The 19,337-nt window shown below is 44.4% G+C and overlaps 1 protein-coding gene across 1 annotated transcript; it reads right to left on the bottom strand.

Moving 5' to 3' along the window:
• Positions 1-7,147: 7,147 nt before the first annotated feature.
• wnt9b (wingless-type MMTV integration site family, member 9B) lies at positions 7,148-17,884 on the bottom strand. Its single transcript, XM_064321639.1, has 4 exons — positions 17,741-17,884; positions 15,625-15,878; positions 14,137-14,402; positions 7,148-12,307 (listed from the first exon to the last, which is right to left on the bottom strand). The coding sequence occupies exons 1-4, from the start codon at positions 17,824-17,826 to the stop codon at positions 11,846-11,848; spliced, it is 1,068 nt and encodes a 355-aa protein (XP_064177709.1). The 5' UTR covers positions 17,827-17,884; the 3' UTR covers positions 7,148-11,845.
• Positions 17,885-19,337: the final 1,453 nt, after the last annotated feature.

Here is a 19,337-nt window from a genome sequence, read left to right as displayed (position 1 = left end):
GTTGATGTTTACCCCCACAGAGCCATCAGTGAGGAGAGACACTAGTTGTGCTATGTGATGCGTTGTCTCTCCGGGCTACAATTTTTTAACAGGGGGCCTTTTTTGCCCCGTGCCCCGAACCGCTGCCGTTCAAGCTGCTTCTTGCTTCCCACTGCCTGCGTTCCTCAGTAGTCATAACATTTCCCCTGGGCGGCTGAGGATGAGGCAGAGGGAGCAGATAGCCACGGGGACGGGGAGAGAGAAGCCCCGGCGGTATCTCGCTGCATGATGTATGATGTATGTACATCTCTGTGAAGATCGCAGGAGTCAGCATGATCTGTCCTGAAGCGACAGGACGTCTTTCAACTCACCACAGCTCACGCCTGGGGAGGTGGGGGCAGCCCCTGGACTATGCCAGACCTTCCCATGTAGAAAGGCTCTAGCCCCTCTGGGTCCAGGTGTGTGCGTGTGTGTGTGTGGGGGGGGGGGGGGGTCACGCCGACTTGCGCTAGCTACACATCGTGACCTGGAAATCCTGTCTTGTCTTGGTGACTGCTGCCATAATATAAACTATCCGATGGAAACATGTTTTCTCCTGTAACATTATTGTTTTGTCACAATAATCTTACAATTTTTGCATTTGAATATGTGTATTTTCTTTTATCTGCCGGTATATCAGCCATTAAAGTTGTGACTCTTGGTAGTCAGAGTTCCAGGAAATAAAAATGGCATCCAGTTTTGAAAATGTGGATGCTGTGGGAATGTGGTCTGGAGACCTTTGAGCTTTCGCTCAATTTCAGACTGGCAGCTCACATGGGCAAATGAACGCAGATGAAATATTTATTAAGTTCTCTCGGTGCAGGCGAGGGTGAATTAAATGTTTGTGTTCGGATGGGGTTTTTTTGTGCAGGTTTTTTTTTCCAATTCAATAAGACATCATTGAAGAAGAGGCAGAGGTGCGCCCACACAGGGAGCGGTGCCTTGGGAGCCGTGGTGAAATACCTGCCCTGCAGACACACGTCCTGTGTGATCCTGGAGAGCCGCTCTCAGACCCGGCTGAGCCCTGGGATCACAGATCACGCAGCTGGCGGTAGACACCATGACACACTCACTTAAACATGCTCCCTCACTGTCCTGCCCTCAGCCATACCACCTGGGAGCGGTGGCTCCCCCGCGCACCTGAGTGCTACAGAAGAGCATCCACCCCCATGAACCCCGGTTCGCCCTTCTCTGCCGTGTGTGGGTTCCAGCACGAACAGCAGCACTCCGCAGCGAGCGCTGTGGTGATGAAAGCACTTTGGCAAGTGCTCCCGCGTCTTTAAAAAAAAAGCTGCAATTGAGTTAAAGTCATTAAATGCCAAACTACCCTTGAAGACGGTACTACAGAGAAGCCTGCAGAGCATTCGGTTTATTTAAACGTTACAGAGGCAAACGGAACATGCTAATTGCTAGCATAAAGAATGATTCTAGTGTAACTCTGCCCTTCTCGGTTGAATAATCCCAACAGAACCACATGCTCAGAGAGCTCAGAGTTGGCAACGTATCCTCTGCTATCAGGGCTGCAATTGTTGATTAGTCTAGGAGGGCTGTTTGTGCTGGTAATTGAGGTCAAGTCTGAAGCCTAACAAGACTCTCTGTGTGTGTTTGAGAGAGAGAGGCACGGTAAAACTGAGAGAGATACTGGGCTGCCGAGGCACACAGTCTCTATCAGGAGTGCAGAAGCGGCAACGTAAACCCCTGCATGAGCAGTGCTCCAGGTGTTTCTTCCAGGGTGAGCAGGATCCAGTAGGCTCATGGGAACGGCCTCTTCACTGCTTTCCCAGCCTTCTGCCACAGAGGGAGGGATATCTGGGGGCTTTAGCAGGCTGGGGAGGACGAGGGATGCCTGGTCAGGATGGGGGTGCGTTTTTGCACCATGAAATTGAGTCACTTATTGTCAGATATTGTCATTGAGCCAAGATTACTTTGTCATGTTGTTCAAGCATATGACATCACTATGTCTGTTGGTCATTAGTTAATGTGAACACTCACATGACACACTAAGTAACACAATGACCTTTTCATTAAGGATAGCAGTGTTAGCTCTACCCCATCTGTCCTTTCCAGTTGAGAAATTATAATACAAAGAGGTTTTTACTTGATTTACTTGCCAAATGATGTGAATGTAAAAATGTAATTGACCAGTATTGTGATATAGTAGTAAATATGATGGTGCTGTACCAGTGCAGAGGTGCATTGTGGTAATTGGAGTTCAGACAGTGTTGACTGTGAACCTTGTGTGTCATGGCTGGACTGGTTTGGACTGGTCTATCCACCTGCCCCAGCTTCCAAGCCCTGCCTCTTTCAGGCCAGATCAAGGTAACTCACTGCGGACGTGCACTCATGCAAGAGAAAGCATGGCCGGCTTCTTTCATTCTACCTGGTCAGATGTGTGCACTGAGCTATCCGTGAACACATGCTCAACATTTGTTTACATACTGAAATCAACAGCAATGCTGGAGACCTGTGTGTCCAAGCAAACATTTGAGTTCTGGAGGTGGTCCTGCTCAAAGGCTTCGCTCTATGTTTCTGCTTTGAAATCCAGGTGTTGTCATGATAATGTTGTGAACCTCTCCTTCAGAATAGCATTATCTAAACGTAAAGCACCCCTCCTGTCACCTTGGGTCCCTAAGGTCAGCAGGCATCATCCCCCTCCCCTCCATGTCCTGCTCTTGCCAACCCAAAAAACCCCTCCCATTTCAGACCTCTTGAGGAAAAAAATGCACTCAAGTCTGCTGTAGCTTGGGGCAGTGCATGTGCTTGTTATGGGTTGTGCAACTGCGTTAGTCATTTTACATTCCAAATTCCTGCCCAATGCTGTATTTCCATTATTCTTTTCATTATTATTTCCTTCTCTTTATTCTTTTTCTCTCCATCCTTTTATTGGGGTGAGGGTGCGGTCCATTTCCTACCACAAGCCTCGGAATTGCCCTGTTGTCACCCATTAAAAGACTCTTATTTTCGATTCCCTCTAACATAGCCCTATAGCACTCTGAACTAAAAAAAATGCTTCCTCTCATTCGCTCAGGGAATCGGGTAGAAAGTCGGCCACTGGCAAGCTCATTAAAAATGCTTCTCTGCAGTTTCCACAATCGACTGATTAGTATCTGTGCTATGCTAGGCGTGTGTGTGTGGTGTAGGGGAGAGATGGGAGATAAAATGTCTAGTCCCCAGGGGGTTCAAGACCTGCCTGGTTGACCTCACTGAGCAAACATAGCCAGTGACTTTCCGGGCCTACCCAGGTACTTGCACCACCCTACACTGGCATCCTGCACACACTAATACATGCTGCCCATGCATTAATTTATATTCCTGCACAGGCAAAAGCAGACCTTCACACAAACACGATTCACACGCATACACACACACACACAAACGCGTGAGTGGTGTGGCGAATACCGAGCAGTAAGAATGTGTCCCTGCGGGGCTCCCCATAGGAGTGACAGGTTGGGAGAGGTCTGGGCAGAGCTGCGGGGTGATTTATTGAGGCTGCCGCAGAGGGCCCGTCCATCTTGATAATTGTACGATGTGACAGGAAGCGCTTCACTAGCACCGGGAAGCACAGTGAGTTATAGACTGTAACATGGAATGCAGAGCGGGAAAGGTGCAAGGAGTGGGGGTGGGATGAGGCGGGGGGAGACACAGAAAGCCTCGCTGTGCAGAAAACATGCACACCTGAACGGTTTGCCCCGAACTTGTTCTCATTCAGTATTGTGTACTATTTCTCTGGGCACTGCGTTGGACACAGTCTCACCTTTGTGCTTCTGTTTGCCCACGGAGAACAGTGGATCGCATGGCGCTGCACTTACCGGTCGTTGGAAGCAGCTCTGTTTTCCCTGTGCCTGAACCCGGGTGGCTATCAAGCCAAGTCATTGACTTACACAGCCCTGCCGTGAGAGGGGCTGTCTCGACCCCTCCCATCGAGTTGTGTTTCACGCTATTAATCTTCATCTCTCAAAGCAACTGACTGCAGTGGCATGCACAGCACCCATCTGCCACCCAGCTCTCCGTAGACACCCCACACATGCTGTAAATCATCCAGGACGAGTCCTGGACTCGGACTGAGTCCCCCTCCTCCCCCTGCGTCCCTCTCCAAACATACACATTCTGTCACATACCCCCTGCTGCCCTCTCTCAGATTCTTCACCCCTGCGTAGATGCACACCTCCTGGACTGGGCTTTGCGTGAGAAACAGCCGGCAAACTCCTCGGGACCTTCTGCTTGCAGAGGGCAGTAGGGAAATGAAGGCTTTAAGAGTTCATTTAAAACAACAGCAGCAGCAGCCATGGCAGGGAAATCAAACTGGCCTTGGGGCTACATCCACCCTGCCCCCCCCCCCACCCCACCCCAAACACGCACCCCAAAGAGAGGTCCTCAACTCTTTCCCCTTCTCTCCTCGCCCTCTCTTTTCCTGTCTGTCCAAGAGAGGGGACCTCTCTCCTTTCAATTCAAGAATTGGACCACCCCCAAGGAGAAGGCCTCTCACCACTGCCTTTCTCTCAGGTATAGCTCCATTCCCTCTCTCTGGCAGGCTAAATGTCTCTTCTCTTTCTCTCATATTTGGTGTGAGGAGGGACATGCCTGAAATTTCCTGGTGAAACTAGCACAAATGGCAGTGTCTCTTGATGCTCCTCAAATCTCCTATGGGGACATAATGGGACACTGGTCCTCAGTTCTGGTCCTGGAGAGCCAGAGGGTCTGCTGCTTTTGTTGTTACTCAGCGCTTGAGAAGCACAGCGTTACAAGTTACAAGAGTCTATTACACAGCTAAGGTCACTGGGTTTCTTGGGTCTGAATTTGTTGCTGATCTTAAGGCTAACTCTGTGGCTCTCCCAGGGCCAGAATTGAGGATCGCTGGTGTCGGAGATCGATCAGTTGTCATGGGTCACTTTTGTCTCCATGCTTGCTGTTCAGTTTAAGTTCAAAGCATGCAAAGCAAGGGCAACTCAGAAAGGCACCTAGGTCCTAGGGTTGGAGAAAGGGAGGGCAATGCTGTGATTGAAGTGTTACCATTGGAGTCATACTGATGCCCAGTCCTTCCCGCTTCTCTGTAACCCCCGCTGAATTCCAATGAAACAAGGCAGTGTTAATCCTCATGCTTCAGGGGATTTTGGCAAGGGTTCGGAGGCAATAATCTAGACTGACAACACTCATGCAGCGGTGGCCTCACCTCTGTCTGCTGGGACGGCCCTCGCCCCAAGGGGAATGGGAGATGTGTCAGCAGGGTCGCACTCTCACCACCACACCCTTCAAGGAACTTGACTGCAATTACCTTCGCTGGAGAAGTGGTGTCAATATTATGAGATTCTAGGAAGAAAAGGTTTCTTTCATTATCCTCGATAATGTGCACCAGGCAAACTTTAATGAGTAGCAATTAGTGGTGGAGTTATTTGTGAAAGTTTTGATAATTACATTCTCTGAGATGGAGTAATGAGGTGATTCTTGTCACAAACGGTAATAATAAAGGGGCCTGTGGTTCATGATGCACCTCATCTCCCCCAAGCTGTGTGAGTCTTCAGAGACAGAGAGGGAGTTTTACAGAGGGAAGATGCTGTTTGTTGTTTTGAGTGAATGGAAGGAGAAGGCTCTGAACTTGCCCAAGTCATGAATTACCCCACCAGGTCTTGCAGTGCGTTGCACAGTCTTTTTCCGTTTTGTCTGGTTCTCTGCAATGCTTTGCTTGGCTTTCATCTTGGGTAATTACCACGGACCTTATTTTCACCCCAATGGGTATTCCCAGTGAGCACCTGCAGGCACTGTGTGCACTGTGCAGAGTAATGTGTCACCCTGGTGTTCTATATTTGCTCCATCCAACTGTTCTGAATGCTTCGCTGAACAGGATGTTTACAGTGGGGGAATATTATTGTCAATTAGTCTGTCCCCTGTATGCAGTCCTCCTCAGTGATCATCAGTCATCGTAGCATTTTTAGGAGGGGGGGGGGGGGCTCACTGATTACAGAGACGACTGACACCAGGGCTGGAGATCAAGAATGCAGAGCCACACGGCTGCACGGCATGAACAGCTCCCCACTACGTGTGCGGGGGTGGGGTGGGGGTGGGGGGGCTTTATTTCTCAGGAGAGGGTCCTAATGTATTCGCCCAGGGTGAAACACCTGCAGCTGTGGCGCGTGCACTGCTGTGTGGCAAGCAGAGCGGGGGACCAGCGTCCCTTCCTCCGACAGATGAAAGCAAGCTGGGGCTGGATGATTAGAAATCAGTTGGCGTGGAGCAGGAGTTTGCGTGAGGAACGCGGCACAGGTGTGCCTCCGGGTTTGACACAGTGGAGCAGAGAAAGGAAGGAGGAGATAAGGACAGGCGTCTGTTTCCAAGCAGACTTGTGGTCGTGTTGAATTATGGGATCAAAAATATGCGGTTAGTGCTGATAGACTCATACGACTTTTAATTTAACCTTCCTGTATTACATTATAGGTACTGTATGAACCCAAATAAATGTTGTCTGGGGAATCAGGGGGAGGAGTGGTTGGGGAAGCACCAAAGAATGTTGGAAGAATAAGAACTAAAGACTTCGATTTGGCCTGTCACACTGCGTTAGACTCCCGTTCTTGTCAATCAATCCCCAGGTGCGGCATAGCAAGAATGACCCCTCTCTCTCATACGGCTACTTATGTTTCGGGCCCCCCCTCAATCGCCCGATGAGGAGGGCTCCGCCAGGGGTGAAGGGGTTAACAGCGGCACTGTCTCCATGCTCAGGGCAGCGTGAGGAGAGGAGAGTGGCAGTAATCCTCCTCAGCTGGTACCCTTGCCCAGCCTCCCGGCCCAGCCAGGCCTGGCTGGATTAAAGTGTCATGGGAAAGGCCGAGGGCTCCACGACACCTTGACTGGCCACTCATGCTTAAAGAAGGAGGGTCCCCAACCAGCAGGGGGGCAGAAGAGACTGGGGGGTCCCAGGGAGATATCTATGGGGTGGGTATGGAATCCAGGTAATGGGAGTCTGGCGGGACCAAAGTAAGGGGCTTGGAATGGACGTTTGGGGGAAGTGAAGATTCTAAGTTGGGTTTTAGTCTTCAGTCATGCGGAAAATTCTTCGTCAATTATTTAAAATTCGAATCACCTGATTTGTATACCAAAATCGAGAACCAGTAATGAGTAGCGAACAGAAACGCAAAACTTGTTTTTACAAACAATATATAATCATTTATTCAGTCACTTATAACAGCTTTTAAATAAGAATATATATAATATAATTTTGTATTTCTATTTGAGATGTCACAAAGGTAAAATGATGATTATGCACAGCCCAGTTGAGGAGCCCTGGAAATTGAATGTCAAAGCTGAATTTCATGGAGAATTTAAGGGATGAATGGCAAACAGATTAGTTCAGTGTTCATTTGCTTACAGGCTGTACAAGTGAGGTAGAAACATAACCTTTGAAGTTTGAGTGATTTCCCTTGTTATGGAAGCCTTGAGCTACAATGTGAACTTTGACCTTTTTTTGACAAAATGTTACACATATCTTTGAGTGGGAGGCTTTTTGTGTCTGAACAAAAATTTATAATTCTGTGTATAATGATTTCACCATTGTGTATAATGACAAACCAGTGGTGTGTCTGAGTTTGTTTCTCCACATTTTTGGGCAAGGCATCCATATTATAAAAAATAAAACCAAAACATATTACAAATGCTGAAGTTACAAAAAGAACAAGAGGCATTTATACACATGAATGAAATCCAACAGCACAAGTTGATTTGGCAACAAAAATCATTGCACTCATGCAAGTTAGAAGACATCAGCCATAACACAAGTATATTTATCGCAATAATGTTTGTTAACATTAATTCTAACTTGTTTGTGGACTAACAACAATCAATACTGGACCAATAAATATTCATCTGCAATAAAAAACAACTTTCTATGAGTTCCCCATGGCCTTCTCAATTACATATAGACATGTCATATGAATACTAAAACAGGACTTAAAGAACAGTGTGACTAAATGTCACAATTACCAACTTAATTTGAATGCAAGTATATCCATCTGGGGTCAATGGGTTTAATTCATTTGGTGCAGGTACATCTTATTAAAAAAAACAGCTATTTGAATATGTAGACTGAACCATATCGACTGCTTCTTGATTGATAAGCTATTGGGACTGAAATTTACACAGGGCGCAGCAGAGCACTCACTGATTGTCTTAAATTTAGACTTTAAGATCCCAAAGTGAACCGCTGTGACTTACCTGTCTGAGGCAGAAATTACAATGAACTTGAACGTTTTGGGTTTGATCAATGAAGCCAATTTCACCACAGCGCTTTCCAGCTCAGGGGAATTTCCTTCCCCTGCATCAAGGCCCCCGCCCGTGATTGCCCTGATCGGGCGCCAGCACAAACAGATGTCTGACACAAACGAATATGTAATATTCCCCTAATAACATCCAGGCTCGCGGGGAGAGGGGGCTTTATCTTTAGAAGAATGGAGATTGATCAGCTGAGCCCCAAAGTGCCTTAACTGTCCCTGTAAACTGCTCGAAATGAGATTGAAATCCGGCTCTTATGTGGTCTTTGCCAGTGCTGGAGCACTCGGGGAAGGGGGAGAACTCCTGCCCTCGGGCGCGTGGTGTCACTGCTCGGAGTTTGAACAAACAAAACAGTCACTAAGAGATTAAAAACAGATATGTGGCACAAAAAAAAAATCATGTCGGGACACCGTATGAACAGTTCAGCCTCAATCACAAAGGAGCAAAGGGGTCTGGAGGATAAATGCTGCAATTTCCACTAATTGTTGATGAGAAAACACAACATGCCAAAGAATGAGCCATTCAAGCCAAATAAATACACAAAAGGGAGCTTAAGTTAGATGCTTAAGAAGTAAAGGGGTAAAACTAAAAGTTTTGTCATTTGCATGTGAACATGCTCAAAGCCCGTAATTTTAAAGTCCTTGTGAACACGTAAACATTGTAGTTAGTTATACACAAGGCAATAGTGTGGGACAATGTCTTTACACAGTATCACGCACACGGTACTTGAAAACCATGTCCAATCCCTTCATAGTGTACTAACACAGTGCTTTTGCATTGTGTATCCCTTTTCATCACTGCCTTAAAATATATTCCCTAATTTCCTCTCCATTACAGATAAAGCATGACACACCAGAGTCAAATCATGTTATGTCATCCCTTGACATGTGGACATGTTATAATTATGAACAAAAATATGGGCAGATGAAATCTGATTATACAAGGCACACATCGCATACCATATCATACAATTAACATTCTTAGGAGGTTCAGCAGTGCTAAATACAACTAAAAACATTTTATAGCTCAAGTAAGCTACATTTAAAGCATGCAAAGAGCCAAACAAAACAACCAAATGCTAAAAGAACGACATGATAAACTAACTGTGGCCAAATAACCTAGTGTAGATTACACCGGAAGCCATATTTGTTGTAAGCAATGCGATTTATGTGTGTTTTGACGGAGTATTACTGTTTGCTCATTTAAGTGCTTCTTATTGACCCACTATTTACAAAAGGGCCCACTTGCGTTTCTCACAGCAACAGACAGACAGCCCACTGGACTCCATGCGGCCAAGTGGTGTTTTTCCCTCAAAGAACTTGCAACGACACACAGACATACAGCAGCAGGCAGACAAGCAACAGGGCACATTAGCACTGCCCTTTCCCCTACCAGAACTCAAACAAGGCGGAAGTACCAGGCTCAGTGTTCAAACGACATCTGCATAATGTGGAAACATGCTCCTTAAGCACCGTAACAAAGCTGGTTAACTGGCTAACCAGAGAGCAAGACTGTGCAGGATGTGTCATTACCATGTTGCTCTGTTTGTGTAATACAGAGGGAAAATCCCTCACAGAGAAAATTCTTCATAATTGTTTGGCCCCTAGCAAATAGCTATTTGTTGCTTCTGGCAGGTTATGTGCACATGCTTTTCTTTGTAATCTCTTTTCTTGTAAACTTCTCAAATTAAACAGTAAAATGTTCACTGTTAATACAGCTCTAACAGACTTGAATCTATTGAATCCAGTAAGGATCACATGCTAAACACATGTACCAGAGCACAGTAAAAGCTACTCTGTCAGAGTTGATTTAACACTAAACATTGTACTGTCTAAGATAAGACATTTCTTCAAGAATAACAATTTATACTGCTATTTGTACTGGAAATGTGTCATACAATCATAAAAACAATACCACCCCTGAAAGAATTTTCCCGACTGCAAGTGGCAATGACTGAAAAGGAAATGGAAACATGAACTAGCCCCACTGAAAGTTGAACCAGTCAGGGATAGTGGTTTTAGTCCTGCCTGTTTCCAGCTCTGATAATGGAAAATTTAGCAGTGATATAGTCTCTGGACAGGTCAGGTGACACCATAATCTCTCACATAGCCTTGTACAGTACCTGGGGAAGAATGACCAGCCAGGAAGACAACCTAAACTCCTGAGACCTTTCATTGGAATGAGGTCCTGGCTGGTTGCCTCTTCATAGTCTCAGATGAAAGCCTCTAAAGTCTATTTCATTAGCAGTGAGGCCATTTGATGGGGCATCTTCTGAAGTAGTGGTTCCCAACCATAGTCCTGGGGACCCCTGCGTGTGCTGTTTTTTTTGTTACAACCACAGTTGCAACCCCAAAATTTTAACATGCTGTTCATTTTTCTTAATTAGTTGCTTTTAAACTTTAGATGGATTATTTACATTCTTAAATCGCAGTGTGTCAGAAATAGCTATGCATGCCATGAAGAATAAAAACTCCATGTTCACTTTGTGCTTATTGTGCTATATTGCAAACAGTTATATAAAAAGAGGTAGCAAAATTGTTAACTGTTCAAAATGAAAACTGAGGTGAATCGACAGGCTCCTAATTAGGTTGTTGAACATGCGTTCAAGTTCTTCCATAATTTAACCATAAACTAATTATCACAATGCAGGCTTGGCTTGTTATCATTTGCTTTGTCCTTAAATTATACCAAATGGTTAGTTTTAGTGGCCATTTGTCTACACCATCACCAATTAAGAACGTATTGATTCACTTCAGTCTTTAATTTGATCCATTAAATGATGTTGTTACCTGTTTTAATTTAACTATATGCAACATTTCACAATAAGCATAATGTGAATGTGGGATGCTTATTCCACATGAACTGTATAGCTATTTCTGACCTAATGTGCCTTAAGAGGGTACCAAAATACCTCTAAACATAAAGAGCACCTTATTTTAAAAAAAATTAACAGCTTGTTAACATTCTGGGATTGCAACTGTGCTTGGAACGAAAACCAGCATACACAGGAGTCCCCTAGGTCAGAAGTTGGGAACCAGTGTTCTAAAGTACCATCCTAGTCACTGTGCAGTTCCTACAGCGACCAGAACAGCTGATGCTACGGACAGCAAACAACCTGCTCACCAAAATGCAACTTTTGAGTGTCATGTGTGCCATGAGGTCCTTTTGGGTTAATGCAGTTTCCCTTTTACAAAAGTAAGTTTCCCTCTTCCTGGAGTACTGAAGTTTGAAATGGGAAATCTTTGGTTCTTTGCAGTCTCAATGAAGTCTAGAAGAATAGATAAGGGCAAAGCTTGTCCAGCCTCTAAAGCCATATTTGAGTGAAGAAAACAGAGACATATGGTATTACAAGAAAGTTCCTGGTGCCACCACTTCTGTTTCCTTCATTTTTTTCTGTTCCCTCCATCTCACTCTCACAGCTTCCAAAAGGGTGTTTGCCCCTGTCCTCCAGATTCTGCCCAAATCCATACACAAAGCAATTCCTCTTCTTCAACATGGTTGACGCCATCTTCTCTGGTCCCACGCTCATTCCTCTCCCTTTCTCCCCCTTTCTCTCTCCCCCCCCCCCCCCTCAGTGTTTTTTACATGTGTACACTTCCTCCTCTCTCAGGCAGGTCTGGCACTCCACATGGCAGCACCAGCGCACCTGGCAGTGGCAGGAGAGGGTGGTGTGGCGCAGGGCGGTGTTGTAGCCGCGCCCGCAGCACAGGTTCTGGCAGCTGGCGTCCTTGGCGCAGGGCCGCCCGGCCGTGCCCGGGGAGTAGCGGGAGGGCCGGCAGAAGCTGGGCGAGTCCTCCAGGTAGACCAGGTCCATGGAGCGGGGGCTGTGGCCGTGGCGCCGGGGCCCCGCCAGCTCCGCCTCCCCCGTGGCGGCGTTGGTGACGCTCAGCACGCGCACGGCCGAGTCGTAGCGGAACTTGAGGAGCCGGCCGGTGTCGTGGAAGGGGGAGAGCTGCTTCCAGCAGGTGCGCACGGCGCAGGAGCCCGACACGCCGTGGCATTTACAGGTGGTCTTCAGCCCGCTCTTCACTGCCTGAGAAAGAGGGGATGAGACAGACACAGACCTATCAGTTTCATTCGCCTGATTTATTAGCACATTTCCTGTTTCGTATGCTAAGCAAAGCCACGCAATAGCAAAGCCGTAAACTGCAGCACGCCGTGGGTATCGTGTAGCCACCTCAGTTCAGGTCTCATGGATGATGGATGCCTTGGATAATGGTAAATGGTAAATGGACTGTATTTATATAGCGCTTTTATCCAAAGCGCTTTACAATTGATGCCTCTCATTCGCCAGAGCATTTAGGGGTTAGGGGTTAGGTGTCTTGCTCAAGGACACTTCGACACGCCCAGGGCAGGGTTTGAACCGGCAACCCTCCGATTGCCAGACAATCGGTCTTACCTCCTGAGCTATGTCGCCCAATAAGTATGCAGGAGTTCACCCAGCTCAGGTCTGCAGCTTTAACAGTCAGCAGATGCTGTTTATTAGTGTCTTGACACTGACTTTTGCAAATGTAGCTCACAACAAAGGATAATGCTTCCATTACCGATGTGGTCTCCAGACTTCAGATATAAATCAGTAATGGTAAGTACTGTGTAGGTAAATGTGGAGATTGTGGCCGCACAGACGACACTGTCACTGCTGTTACTGCGTATATTGTAACAGAACTGAATGTGCTGGGGGAAATGGCGATCGAGCGGTCAGCTAGAAAGAGCGCCAGCGAGGGTGGCCTGGGGTAGGTCATGTGGCAGTGGGGTCGTTCTAATGGCATGGGGCAGGAACAGCCTGAGGCGGCGGCAGTGTGTGTGAAGAGGTCAGTCGAATTCCACCCTGCACAGGTATGAGCCCCCAGGCTCCGCTCACACTCAGAACATTAGCCAGCTAATGACCAGCTACACAGGCAGCCGCCCGCCATCTTGTTTCTGTCGGTAACGAGTGTGTGCTTCTTACCTCAAGACCTGGTGTTATCTGACCTTATAGCTAGAGTCCAGAGAAGATAAGAATTTCTGTTTGTTTTTAGTTCCTTATGTTTTGTTTCACGTTTGTTTTTTCTCAGTGTACACAAAGATATAACCTGGTGGGTATTTCTTCACTTCACTATGGAAGGAACTGCCAAGGGGCTGACCTGAATTGGAACTTTAAGCTCTGAAAGATGTTTGGTAGGTGCAAAAACAAGAGTGGAGGGGGAATGTTAATTTTACATCAGCGTAATATACTATGTGGATTGATTAAGTATATATAGCACAGTATACAGTATGTGGAAAATATGTGTCCTCATATATTAAACGTCTACAGTTATAATAGCTGAAGGGAGCCCTTTAATTTTCTGAAGCTTGTGTAGCAAGCTTTATCATGCCTGGGAACACCTGGATTCACTCCGACTGTCTCCCGACCTGCGCGTCTCACAGTCGTACTCACAACAACAACACTTTATCTGGAGCCCTTGAAAGAGGGTGCGGAGGAGCATCTATGCTCCATTAGTTGTCCCTCTATGGGAGGAACAGGCAGGCATATTCCTATGTGTACTGCCCCTCTAAGCAGTAATGCATTCAGGAGTGAGCATTCTGAATTGACAATAAGCTGAAGGGGATCTGTTTCAGGTACAGAGTACTGTTGTATCTTTAAGTGGTTGCAACAATTTAAAAGAAATTTTAATTCATTCATTCAGTCCATTTATAAATTTTGAGGCTTCTCGCAGAACTAAAAAAAAAACTGCAGCAGACCACCATCAGGAAATGAAGATTGAGATTATTGGGTGCACAAAACTGGGAGAATTATTTGTGAAGAACTACTCTCTAACTGCTTTCCTTTGGTCTTATTCTGAAGTATTTTTATTGTAATTTAAATGTCCTCCGCTCACTCACCCGAACTCCCACGTTGATGTTATGAGAGTCGATCTGTGCTCTCAAGTCCTTACTGACCCTCTTCTGCCCCAAGAAATTCTTGAGGAACTTGGTGCTGTACTTGAGGTTGTCGCCACAAATGCCCCACTGCCAGGCTTCTCGGTGCTCCAAGTCTGGTGAGTCGTCGCAAGTGCAGCGTTCCATCCGACCAGAACTGCATGCTTTTGCCAGCGCATGGGTCAAGGCTGCCGATGACACCGCCAACAAAAACGCTGTCTCCTTAAACCCTGAGAAATATGCGGCCATGTCGAGGTGTTTCAAAAACAGTAATGCATTAAATTAGTTCACAGCGCTGGCACGCACTTAATCGACATAAATAATTTATAATAAAATGAATTATAATAAAATGAAAATGTGTGTAATATGAGTAGCCTATGAATGTGTGATCGAGTCCGCCTGTTTGTCTGTTTTTGTTATGCGCGTGTTATATACTATATCGAGGGCCGTGACAGTGATATGTAGTTTACACTAAGACGCGCAGTCTTGAAGCTGATGTTTCTGGGGTTGCTCGATGTTTAAAAAAATGCAGTTTTAAGTTTTTTCTTGATGTCTTACATGTGTTCAGCGCGGACTCTCGCTGCTATTTGCATAGCCTAAAGCAATCACTATGGTGTATTTTGATCCAATTAATTATTATTTTGACTAGGAAGAGATTTTCCCAGATGAAAGCAAGTAATCTCGCCGCCCTTTTCCTCTGGGAACTGGGCGCTTTTCCTGGCTAAAAATACCATTATAGCTCTGCCTGGGACTGCCGCACAGAAACCAAGGTTTTCTAATCTCTTGTTATTTCTTACCGGGTTTGCTCGCTGTACTTCCCTTCTACATTTAACTTTTTCCGCGTTTTCTTTAAACTCACGCACGTGTTACCGAGAACCCGTTTATTCATTAAGTTGCGTAATTTTTTCTCAGTGATAATTTCGGCTGAATACCGGAAGATGAATGACAATAATCCTTTAAGTCATCAGTGATATACAGAATTCCAGGACAACCCATAACTGTTGAATAATGAGATTAAAAATAACTCACGTCCTTTTTATCTAACGTTAAGGTACCTCGTCGTTTTTACCTAGCCTATATTTAGCCTACTGTAGTATAATGGCTGCAGAACTGAATCTGTAGATTGAAAGTTCCAAAGCAGGTGTAGGGAGAATCTTAATTCCCAGGTGTATGTATAGCCTACTCCTTGTTGCCTATACTCTTGAGAAACGTAGCCTATAGCCTACTCAATCGGAATGTAGCCTATTTAGTTGACAAAATATCCACGGGCATTGACTATATAGCTGCATTACATGTGAACATGTAAAATGTCCAATGACATTTCTAATGTAAGAACGGTATTGTCTTGTAGTAAGACTACATTTATAGCCTTGTCCCTTTCCCTTGCAGTTATTTCCCATATTAATTTTGTATATGCACGTTATGCTAAACACTCAAATCACCGTCTCTCACCTCGCTTTAGCAGACTTCCTCGGCCGTCGAGGCTGCAGTTCCACCTCTCGTTTCGGAACTGGTACCGGCATTCCAGGAGGCTGAGGCGCACAGATTCCCGAAGTGTTTCGGCCAGACCCGGCTCCCGGCGGCAAAGACGCTTCTGTCGGCGAGTTAGGGTCAGCTGCTCACATTGCTTCAGGTGCGCTTTACCCGAGGGAGACTCGTTTGATAGCGGTGCAGGTAGAAACACCAGTGGCTCTCTGCCTGTCAACCTTACGGGGGAGAACAGACGAAACCAGTAAATGGATAGTTTATAATTTCACTCATATAGTTCTCATCTTTAAATATTAACCTATGAAGTCGACAGCAAAATTTTTAGTGTTAATCTGTAACACAGTTGATATGAGTCCAAATGTAGCAACTGAATTAGAGCCGATTTAACAATGAACATTTTAATTTACCCCCCCCCAAAAAAAAAAAAAAAAATAAAATCTGCAGTTATTTCTAGAATGGCGATATAAACAGTTTAGAACTGTAATATATATATTATAATATATTATATATATATATATATATATATATATATATATATATATATATATATATATATATAATAATATTATATATATATCCTAAGCCAAAACTGCACAATCATTTATTCTGTTTGTGATTTGTTATTACATTTATAATGTTGACCAGTGATGGTAAAGAAACTATAGCCTATTTTAATAACTTCTTAATAACTATAATGCATTAAAATGTATCTAAATTAAATTCACTCATAATAAAATGCAATACACGACCAAGCAATAAAAATGATAAGGCCAAGTCCACTTTAAAGGCTGAAAAGTATTTGGTATGCAGTCTATAAGGGTGCTAATGACACATCTGTATTGCCTCTATTACTAGTAGTCGCTGATGCTTATTATTATTAGTGTTGTTGTTGTTATTATTACTCTATTTTCCCCCCTATAATGTACACATAAGGAGAAAAGTGGTCTTAGCATGACCTCTTTCTAATTCTTCATTTATCTTAATTAACGCTACATAGTACAAACATTGGGAAGGAAAATATTCGGTTTCTCTAAGGAAAAACCATTAGGCAGTGTACGCAGGCTACATAAAATTCAAAACATGTTTTACGCGCAACTCTTAACTTGATTGCTCCGAAGTTACAGAGAAGTCTTTACGAATCGGGCCCTCGCGTGGAAACATAGTAAGGTGGTACCAGATTAGACATTTTCCGGTAACGGGAAACAACCATACTCGGGGGTATGGCACAGTCTAAATGTTTAACAGTTCTCAGGGCATTTGGAAACAATAAATAACTTTTGCGAGAATAATAACGCACGGAATAATTCCTCCGAAGGACCTGAGTAGTCTATGAGAGACAGCCAAACATTCTGTATAAATCATAAAGATTTTACTGCTCAACGTGTACTAATATGCGCTGGACTGGATTGAATCAGTAAATTTGTGCTTCTCGTTATTATTTACTATTAAAGCAAACAGTTTAAGTATACAACAAGGTAAGTTCAAATATTGTCAAATTATATCACAAATGTGCCACAGTTTTGGCACACAGTGTATTTAACATATTAATAGGCCGAGAACTAAATATGATACGTATGAAGTCACATTTTCCTTATTTCACCCACTGGACCCAAATATAAGGTAAAGCCATCATTCTCATTTTTCTGCAGCTAAGCACGTTGTACACATGTCTTTATCTATTAAACGGGCGAGTGTGCAAAAAATAAAAATGAGCCCATAGCAAGGTGAAACAAACGCACACGGCAGCTGACTTAATTTCGTTCCGCTTGTTTTCCCAAAAATGGTTATGTGCTCAAAACTTATTTTTATGTTCAGTGGCAGCGAAACAGAACACCTGTAAGCACAGCTGGGAACTCTCAGATTTCATATCAGCATCTTTCTTTCGAGCACTCACTAAACAAACCTCCCACGATACTACATGACACTAAACTGTTGTCTTCACGCTTTTGAATAAAAACTGAAATTTAAATTTGCTGTTAACCCGCACATCAGTATCAAGCAAAGGAACCATGTCAAGGAACAAAGTATCCCCCTCCCAAATGAACAGATACATGGAAGAAAAAGGGAAAACGCAGCTGACCCGAAATAGGCTGACGTTTGTGAGAGGAGGATGCAGAGGGCAATGAGTCGCAGCAGGCAGGCAGTCCTCGGGAGCCTGGGGCACATGATGCCGGATAAGCGCTGCTCTTCATCTCGGTGTTTCTCCGCTGAGAAGTCCCCACTCCGCAGCCAGCGCACCTCTTAAAGGGACCTGTGCCCAATTCACCCCATGGCAGGCGCGGTCCCGAGAGGGGGCTTGGCCTCTTGGGATCGCGCAGCACATTCATTGGCCAACTCCTGTGAGATGGCCCACCCCCTAGCTTAATGAACCATTTTCACTGGGGTGAATAAGACAGGTAAATCTACCTGTGACTGCACAGTCAAGGGATTTATCAGCTATTTGTTGTAAAATGTTAAATTATCTCTTGCAGAGTGCATATGGTCCCTGTTGGATTCAAATTCTATGTTAGAGTTGAATTAACACCGGTCATTTTACTGTGAATTTGAAATAAAAACCATGAACACATTCTTGATCAAGGGGGTATTTATGCTTGGCATTGTATTTTAAGTTAGGTATTGTTACCACTTTGTGGGTGTGATATTAATGCTTATTCTATTGCTGATGATGTTATTGATGACGATGATGATGAGGAGGAGTTTATATCATGGTATTTTGCACCTGCCTGTGTTGTGCACCACATCTGTGTGTGGCTGACTGTCTTTTGGCTGACAGCCAAAGGCTTTTAAAGTCAGTCATATAATAATAATAATGATACTGATACTGATAATGTTAATAATAATCTCACCATGTAGTGTAGTATGAAGTACTTGTCACTGCTCATGAATGTAATTGTAGATTGGGTGGAAGTGAGTTCAAGTTGGCATTGTTTTTGGATACTATTGTTGAACTCCCTTCCTGGCTGTGGTAGAGAATTCACATTGATTTCTTTATTTATAGATTATCTCAACACTGGGTTTTAACTTGAAGAGAACCATGGCAACCCCACCGCCTTTCCTCTTTTTAATTAAGAGTCCGTTATCTTTCAGCACATCAGCCCTATAGTTTTGTCTGTTCAGGGCTAATAGACACTATCAGCTCTGTGACCACAAATCTTGAGCCTTCTGTTGCTGTTTGAACATTACAAAGAAAAGTTCCCATCCTGACGTGGAATATTGTGAGCTTATAAAGATGCTCTGTACTTATTCTTTAATAGTAAAATCGTGGATAAGGTGTACTCATAGAAGTTTTCTCCCACACCACTTCAGGTGTTGATACCAAGTCCTATTAAATGGCTCAGATTTTACATTACAAAATTTTCATCTGTTACTGTGGAGCTTCAGTTTGAACATATTGTTTGACTGATAGACTGTGAGCTCTTGATAGTGGTAGTTGTTTCTCATTTGTTAAATAGGAGGCCAGGATAAAAAAATTTCAACTATAAAACCTACAGACTTCAACTGAGCAACACTGGAAGGTAATGGAGTTTTACAAATGCTTTACATGAGAATTTCATGTAACTGAGAGGGCTGTAAGATTTCTGTAAATATTATTGGCTGGTATGAGATATGTAAATGATTAAGAAAATATACATAATTTATTTTTTCGCGTCATCAGTGAAACACCCACAGAATTTTAT

Source organism: Anguilla rostrata, chromosome 2, assembly GCF_018555375.3.
Source record: "Anguilla rostrata isolate EN2019 chromosome 2, ASM1855537v3, whole genome shotgun sequence".
NCBI lineage: Eukaryota > Metazoa > Chordata > Actinopteri > Anguilliformes > Anguillidae > Anguilla > Anguilla rostrata.
The sequence above is the reverse complement of the archived record's forward strand: the minus strand, read 5'-3'. Positions and strand labels throughout refer to the sequence as shown.

Bases quoted from the DNA above. Each gene is read 5' to 3' on its own strand.
- wnt9b (XM_064321639.1), bottom strand. From the start codon at position 17,826: ATGTGCCCCAGGCTCCCGAGGACTGCCTGCCTGCTGCGACTCATTGCC. The intron at 15,879-17,740 runs GTCAGCTGCGTT...CTCCCCCGTAAG, and splicing joins CAAACGTCAGCCTATTTCGG to GTTGACAGGCAGAGAGCCAC. The intron at 12,308-14,136 runs GTGAGTGAGCGG...CCTCTTTCTCAG, and splicing joins ACATCAACGTGGGAGTTCGG to GCAGTGAAGAGCGGGCTGAA.